This window comes from Azolla caroliniana, unplaced genomic scaffold (assembly GCF_043228905.1).
Source record: "Azolla caroliniana isolate FFs.n. ecotype wild unplaced genomic scaffold, voAzoCaro1.0.p SCAF_12, whole genome shotgun sequence".
Taxonomy (NCBI): domain Eukaryota; kingdom Viridiplantae; phylum Streptophyta; class Polypodiopsida; order Salviniales; family Salviniaceae; genus Azolla; species Azolla caroliniana.
Genome location: NW_028230447.1, coordinates 8163353 through 8172205, shown reverse-complemented (window position 1 = coordinate 8172205; position 8853 = coordinate 8163353). Strand labels below are relative to the sequence as shown.

The 8853-nt window shown below is 37.4% G+C and overlaps 1 protein-coding gene across 1 annotated transcript; it reads left to right on the top strand.

Moving 5' to 3' along the window:
- The first annotated feature begins 781 nt into the window (after nucleotides 1–781).
- On the top strand, nucleotides 782–5312 carry LOC147857023 (uncharacterized). The gene is made up of 5 exons (XM_087328794.1): nucleotides 782–1060; nucleotides 1204–1286; nucleotides 1851–3809; nucleotides 4132–4354; nucleotides 4442–5312. Exons 1-5 carry the CDS (start codon nucleotides 958–960, stop codon nucleotides 5119–5121), a joined length of 3048 nt encoding a protein of 1015 aa, XP_087184920.1. The 5' UTR covers nucleotides 782–957; the 3' UTR covers nucleotides 5122–5312.
- Nucleotides 5313–8853: the final 3541 nt, after the last annotated feature.

The following is an 8853-nucleotide window of genomic DNA, read 5'->3' as shown; positions in this document are numbered from 1 at the left end:
CTTTTGCATCTTCCTACTTCTCATGCAGTTCTAGAAAAGTCGATGTGAGGTTTTTGTTTTTACCCTTATGCATATACTAAAGAACCCCTTTCCATGGCCATGATTTCAATGGGATGATATAGGTCATAAGAAACTTTATAGGAAAGCAGTTTTGGCCATCTAGTAAAGTAGCGCATGCAATGAGCTTTGAACCCTAGTGCTTGGCTTAGTGAAAACCATGGCTTTGCTGTTGGGGTACGACTCTAATCTAAAAAGGTACACTATCTATTATGGAGTGTCGAAAGCCAACATCTTTTCTCATAACAAGGGGATGCAGTTTTGCTTCTTGGACACGGAAAGTAGCACCTAAAACAAAAGGTGAATGTGATTTCGTCTGCATCTAGCCTAAATAAGTCAGGAAAAAACACGATGCAATTTCCCGTCATAATGATGCGATTTTTGTTTCGTCTATAGAACCCACAAAGTATTTCAATAAGTGATTCAGTTTTAATCATCAAATTGATGCAATTTAGTCCATAAGCATTCGAAAAAAAATGAGACAATATGGGTTCGATCAATCAAAATGTGGCACTTCAAACATGGGGGGGGGGGAAAGTGTGAAAGTGTGAAAAGGAAGGAAGAGGTTCCTCTAAAGTAAATGTATGTAGGCTCCTCCAGAACCCACTACAAAAGTAGAGAGATTTACACACACATATAAAAGGCTTTTATAAAAGCTAAAGCAAATTTTGATGATATGAATGTGTGTGTGCAAATATGTATGTATGTATGTGGAGGATTAAATCCTCCTCTATCAGTGGTAGATCTTTATTCTCCCTCTTTTATCTTTTTCATGCTACATGTAGAGCTCCTTTTAAGTTTCTCCTCTTCTTTTTCTAATCTAATTTAGAGCTCCTCTATTTGGCTGAAGAAACACACACTCACATCTTTGGGTTTATTGATTAAGATTGGTTTTTTGAGATGTCTAGATCAGAGAGGAAAATAGGGAAATTTGATATCTCCTCCTCCTCTGCTAAGTATAGCAGAGATTATTACATACCTCCAAAACATGACATTTTTGGTGGTAAGATATTAATTATTTCTATTTTTATTATGGGCTCAATTCCTTTTCTCTTTAAAGTTATGTTATATAACACACGGGAAACTAAAAATTTTTGCTAATAATTTGAATAATTATATATGTGTGTGTGTTATTTTCTTGTGCAGGATTTGAAGCTCCTAGAAACAGCTTGGATATTGCCTCTTGTAATAATGGAATGATGAGAATGGGACGTGATCTCGACATTCCGGTATAATAATTATGATCCATTGTTATGATTCGTCCATTCCTCAAAAATTTTGGGTTACAATTTTAATTTGTTTTTTTTCCTTCTTGGGTTTGTTCGCATAACATAAGATTTGGTTTAATTCCTCCAAATTTTGGGTTTGATTCAAGTTTCAGGTTTTGATTGAAAATCAGGGGGTTTTACTCCATTATAAGGTTCTGAATTAAATAAATAGGCTTCTTCTTCAACATTAAGGCTCTTATCCAATATTGAGATGTGGTTCAACATTAGGGTTCTTGCTCAAATTTAGGGCTGGGGTCTATTATTATTAGGGTTTCAATTGAATTTAGGATTTTATTCTGGTAAAATAGCATCTAAATTGGGGGAGGTTTCCTGAATGAAGTGCATGGTTTAATGCAAAGATAGAGGTTGATTCAAACCCTAAATTTAGGGTTGGTTGGCCTTTAAATTGTCACTAATTGAGGATTTTCCTGAAATTAAATTGAAAGTGCAGTATGTGCAAGATCAATGTGTTTCATTGTTGCATTAAAATTTAAAATAATGTAGAGGGTGATTTTGGATGCACAGGTAGGGTATGAGGTGTCCACCTTGAGATTGAGGAGGAGAACTTGCGGAGAAGATTCGCCGAGGTCAGCTAGAGACGATCCAAACCCTAACCCTAAAGAATGTGCAAAGATGAAGGCCAATTTTCCTCCTCATGGGGCTGGGGCTGGGGCGAGGAGGAGTGTGGTGGCGCGCCTCATGGGCTTGGATCCATTGCCTCAACAACAACAACAACAACAAAATCGCTCGATCATGTCCAATGATTCAAAAATGTATGGCTCCTCATCAATGACGCGTCCGCAAGGATCATATCACGATTCAAATCTATATGGCTCCTCGGCAATGATGCGTCCGCAAGGGTTGTACCATGATAAACTAGATAACAATCCCATCTCTTCGCTTAGTGTGGGGGACATCATAAGGAATATAGGCTATGAAGGAGCCGATCCTTTGAGGAAATCGGCACATCACCCACAAGAGAAGCAGCTCGCCGAGTTCAAGAGAGAATTCGCGGCCAAGCTCTCGACCAAGGAGACATTGTTGTCCCCATGCTTCTTCCATGGAGAAGAAGACCAAGAAGGGCATTGGGATTGTTCGGATGCCTCCCACTTCATGATGCAAACCAACAACAAAGTGTTGCTTTCTCAGGCATTCAATCAAAGTGTGGGGTCCATGAGAGCTAGAGGAGAATCACATGGAGCTCTTAATTCACTCCGAAGGAGCTTCTCAGAGTCGAGAAAGGATCGGAGGAGGCGCGACTTGAGAGATGAAGCAATATCATGTGCTAATCTGGAGACGTTCAATCATAATTTTGATGGGATCTTGCCAAACCATGCACTATTTGATGAGACAATAAAGCCTACAAAGATAGTGGTGTTAAAACCTAATTTGGGGAGAAATGCAAGCCATACTAGGAAGCCTTCCGTGACTAATGGGCCCCTTATACGACCTTCATTGGACTTGAGCAATACCAAGGCAAAGGCAAAAGAATTATATGGCAAGGAGAATCATGCCAAAGATATCTCTAAGGGTCTAGGGTTTACTTCACACTTAAGGAGGGAGATCAAGAGAAGGAATGTCGTTGGGGACGAGCATTATAAAGACATTGCTAGGAAAATAGCTCAACAAATGGAAGAAGAGAGGAGTGCAAGGTTTTCAAGGGAATCCATACCTCTAAGAGCAAGAAGTGAGAGTGATAGATATTTTGAGTTATCGTCAAGGAAAAGCTTGAGAGATGATGGGAAACAAGTATATTCGAGCGGCTTATCAGTTAGTTCTCGTCATAATCCTTCTAGGAGTGATTTGGATGAGGATGTAATCCCAAGATCGGTTAGTTTAGAGAGACGAAAAGGGAGGATTCATCGGGGTACGATTTCTACTAACATGACATTGGATCATGGCATGATCCCTAAGGAGAAGAGTCGAAGGAATGGGGATGCTTATCGTTGGTCAGATAATATTTCCAGTGCGAAACAAGAAAATTCTAACCTTCGAAGCATGTGTGGAAATATGTTACATGTGAATGATCACCATAGTGCAAAGTTGCTTCCAAGGTCTCTCTCTGCTCCGTCAACTTCATTTGCTCGAGGTAATCAAATTTCAAAATGTGACCTAGAGAATCTTGGGGCATTATCAAGCTCACACAAATCGAAATCCGTCATTGAAGCATCCATTTTCAAGGGAAAGTTATTGATCTTGAAAGACAATTTCTTGTCAATTAAAAAGAAGAAGAAGAACAAGAAAAACCAAAATCCTTCAGAATGTAGTTTGCATTTGACTCATTCACCAATTGGTTCCAATTTTCCAAGGGCTGAGCTTGTTTTCGAGCAAGGGGAAATTTATAGTGAACCTAATAAGAAGGAATCCAAAAACGATTCTACCAATTTCTTCAAGGAGTCTATAAGCTTGACTAACCAAGACGAGGAGAAGAGGGAGTTCTCAAACAACCATCTCCACGATACACTTTCTTTGAATAACAACATGGTAAGTGATACACATAAAATCTTAGAAATTTTCACATCATGGCTCCCTAAACATCTCAACATGTAAATAGTTAGGACGTGGCATTATGAACTTTTATAATTTAACCCCTACTTCACGGGTGACCAAGTGATCCCACTTAACTTGGATATTTATCGTTTAGAAAACATACCTAGATTTGTGATGATGAAGGTGAGACTAAATATAGATTAAATAAGAAAAAAGATGATGTCACTTAATTTTAGTTCGCCCCCAATATCCACACCATAACTCTCCAAGACATTGATTAGGTATTTATATGTTTTTCTTATTATTTCTCATGTAGACACCAAACAAGCTTATACGAGGTGATGATCGATGGGGTTCAATGTTGGCTAGCATTGACAACACATTGGAGATTTCTAGCATGGCCAACACCTATGAGACTACAACTATAGATAGATGTGAGCAACCAAGTCCAATCTCTGTACTAGAGATTTTACCATACCAAGAGGAGAGTCCAAATTCTGATACACAAGAAATATTGCATTCCAAGTATCAACATCAAGGTATATTTTGAAGAATCGTTCCATAAGTACATCTTCTCACTTTGTTATTGCATGGGTTTTAAAATATATGCCTCATCTGCAATGTAGATGGAAATATTCATGGAACACTTATCACTCATCCCCTCTCTTCATCGATTGCTTTCGAATTGTCGGAGGCCGAGGAGTTGTCACCAATAGGACACAACAATTGTATAGAGTCAACTTGTGGATCACCAATTATAACCAATGTATGGGGGGTTGAGATACCTCTTGGAAGACATGAGGAGTTTACCTATATCAAAGATATACTTGCATTTGCAGGTTTTTCCAAGCATGAGAATGTGATGAAGTATGCATTCTCGAAGGAACACAAGAATGGTCTTGACCCAACAATTTTCATGAGTCTCGAGGAGGCTTACCAAAGATTGAGTTCGAATTTGTTCCTAGATTCAAAAGCTAGAAGGTTATTGTTTGATGTTGTGGGTGAGATTGTCTCAATCCAATTGAAGGCTTGTGAAATTCCATGGCTCAATGCTCAATGCTTTTACATGACAGGAAATAAACTTCTAGAACATATATGGGCTCATTTGAGTTTATGCCATTTCTTCAATATATCTTCACAATCAAGGGAGGACATCAACTTAGATACATGTATTGCAAATGAGGTTTTTTCTAAAGACAATGTGTCTTGGTTCCATACAGACATGCAATCTATAGCAAATGAGCTAGAAATTCTTATCTCTGATGATTTAATTCATGAAATTGTCCATGATTGCATGAGAAAATAAGTCGATGCAACCCTTCAATATGCAACATTGTATAACTTGCCTTTTTATCTTGGGTATGTACATATGTAACATTTATGTTGTTGCTACTATATAAAAAGTTGGAAAGGCTTGAAGCCAAAGCAATATTTTAGTTACATGAGGTGCTTGGAATTAGACATCTATGTTTTGATTCAATGGAAAACTTGGATGTGCATGCATCTCTTTCTATTCAAATTTCTTAAATTTTAAATAAACTTTACAATCTCTTAGAATTACGCATTTATCTTTCTTCTTGCCTTGTGATATGATGACCCCTTTTCCCCAACCTTATTAAATCGGGCTCTAGATGCCTAAAATTATTAATAACACATTTTGGTAATAAGATTTCAATGATTTGTGTAGTTCTATAAATATAATCAAAATCCTAATGAAGATAACAAAAGTATACACCTAGGACTTGTTTGTTCATATTGTCATTTTCTATCCATTTATGTAGTTATCATTGTGAATAGAGTTAGATAGGTATATGAACACGTGCATGTATATTATTTATGGCTATCTAATAAGATATCTCAAACTTTTATGACGTTCCGATTTTCTTAAAACGAGTTCATGCTAAGTGTTATGTTTGGACTAAAGAGAATGTATTAAATGCATTAGAACTTCACTCATCAACAAGGCTTGTCGTGAACATGGTCAAAATTCCTCTAGAAAGAAATTTGAAAACTTGTATTAAAGATCCGTATTCTCTAAGAATTTATTAGATGCTACTATTTTGAACGTCTTGTACACTACAAGTGATGATATCGTTTAGGATGTCAAGTACACTTCACCTTTCATAAAATATGATACTTTTTAAAGTGGTACGAAGTAAACATGCAAGCTTTGTCGCCCAAAATGATAGTTTTGATAGCAAAGCACTAAATGCAAGTACATCATGAGTAAATATTGTGGGATCATGTATAGTTGTAACTTTAAATTATAGTTAACATGTATCTCTTGCTAGGAATGATATCCTATGAGCATAGGTTAGCCCAATTTCTCATATCATTTTGAACAAATCTTGTGGGTACCTAGTGTCTGAAAAAAGTCACATGCATTGTGAACACATGGGTTCTTTCATTGGTTGGAAAATGGTAGGCGAGCTTATTAATTTGTGAGGTGAGATGTTTTTTCATGAAGGCTAACTGTAGATCCAAGTTGGCAAGCGTTAAAAAGTACGTTTTTTCCTATGTAAGATCCATTTTGAGCATCCATGAACAACACATGACACATCTATCGTTCATGTAGACATCCTTGCACATCCAAAATTTTGCTTGCTTTATTTTCTTGAAAGCCCTGTATTAACCATCTCAAGTAGTTTTGTGGGGAGCTTGAGCAATTACATTATTTTTGCCTTTCAAAAATTGACTAGAATTATTTTGGAGAAGTAACAAAAATGCAAGGCCATTGAGGTGTTTCCCACCATATACGAAAATGAGATTTTACTAATAAATAAATAAATCTTACTTGCACAAAATCAATCAACCATTAAGCAAGACACAATTAGGAACTTGCAAAGTATTAGAATATCAAAATTAATTACATAAGAAACAAAACACGTGTTTAAATTATGATATTAACGTCATACTATGTAGTTAGTGCTACTAACTAGGTATTTCTAGTAATTATGGTGGTGCTAATGCAACAATGGTTACATTCTAATTTGTCATAATTTAATTTTCACTAATTTTGGTTTCATCGAGATTACTTTTATGAATTAGAATTACGTTAATGGCTGTTTTGATGAGACAAGGTAGAAGATCTATCAAAGATGACTTTGAAACATGAATATTGTTATGCAAAGTAACTCGAGGAGGCATAAGCTATAATTATGGCTCATGCATGATTTCCCATGACTGAGCTTGACATTTTTTAATTCATTAGTGCTCAAAATATAGAAGGAAGTTTTAAGCATTCTACATAATTTACCCGGAGACTTTGCACTATCCGTGTGAGGATACACTTTTGAAATTTTTGAAATCTCAAGAAATTAATGTTAAGCTTAGGTATAAGTTTTCTAATTGGTTTCGCTTGTGCATAATAATTCAAAAGAATGATTTGTATTATGTTGTATATTAGTTAATGCCTTTTGAAACCAAGGTTTGTTGTATATTTTACCATGCAATAGGTGTTAAAATGTGTACATCTTTGTAATCTCAACTTCATCCTTAGACCTTTTATGCTGAATTTACTTTGTGTTTGTATTATAGTATTTGTAATTTTGATGCGTCATTTTTATAGAAAAAGTAGATGTGAGAGCTTCATATACAACAACGGGATATTTAAAATGTTCAAGCATCTAAGAGTGCTAAAAAGGTTATAAATGGTCACAAAGTTTGGACAGACAAGTATACCTTTGTGCAAAAGGTTAAATTTGAAACAAGCTCACATTTTCTCTTCTAACTTGCACATTGGACAAATGCATCACGGGTGGATCCCATGGAGCCAAAAAATCAATGATTAGCCTTCATCCAATAATGGTTGTCCTCTCCTTTTCTTGAGGTAGTGGGACTCCACATAAGATGGAACTATCGAATCCTTTTTGGGATTTGTATTAAACATCCTCAGCTATAGAATTTTATAACTAACGGAATGAGTTTTGTTTTTGGGAACAAAATAAAAATAAAAACAAAATGTATATCCATTGGAAGTTTTGGCCTTGAGTTACCTATTCTAAAATAATTCATTTTTTGTGATGCAAAATTATGCAAAACTCTTTTTGAAGATATCGAGCTCCACTCAAATTTATCCTATCATGAAGATATAGGTTCCTAATGATTTGAGGAGAGGACTCTCCCATGGTATATTTCTCAAACAAGGTTTGCTTATCATAGACGACAATGAAGACTTGTTTGTTATAAACTTTCAAATACTTGAAAGTGTTAAGTTGGGTTGTAAAGTTTTTACTAAGTAAACAATAAGAACTTTCCACTATTTGATTCTTGTATGAATATCATGTAATATTTTCACTTATTTTAACTCTTTGTACATTTTCTTATTTGGGCACCAACCATCAAATGATTTGTGATTAACAGTGGTAAAAGTGGTTTTTGAGGGACTCCCGGGGCAGTGTTTCATTTGCAAACAGACAGGACACCTAGCTAAGGAGTGTCCTCGTAAGATTGGAAAGGGAAGCTCGGGACCACGACCCTCGGGCAAAGTCGGGACATCCAAGGGTGAAGAAGCTCCTTGGCTACCCGTTAAGAAGAAGGGGAAACTTGGAGGCCTAGGTGCCTCCTCTCCCGCCCTCTTTCATGACCTCCCCCTTGAAAGAAGTCCTGCCACCTTGTCACCAGCAAGCGTGGACGAGCAACCCTTGAAACGAGTAAAGATCCTCTCCGGGAGTGCCAAGGCACCCGACCTACAGGTGAGAGCTACCAACAGATTTACACTTCTTCAAGGGTTAGGGGATGGCGACCCAGCAACGCTGGCAGCAATGCTGTCCCCGTGTGACTCCTCACGCCTTCCCCCGCGGGAGCCCGAACTCGTGTTCTCCACCCCGATGGAGATGCAACCCCAACTTGTACCGTCCACCCCGGAAGAGAAGCTGGCACAGCCCCCCCTCCCGGTGGAGCGGGAATGTGGTAGTGGCCTCAGATTAGTGAAATCGTGGATCCGGACGGGCAAGCTCAAGGACAAAGAAAAGGGTAAGATAGGAAGACCAACACCTGGTTTGGCGACGACTCTGTTAGATAGAGGGGTGCAAGTTGT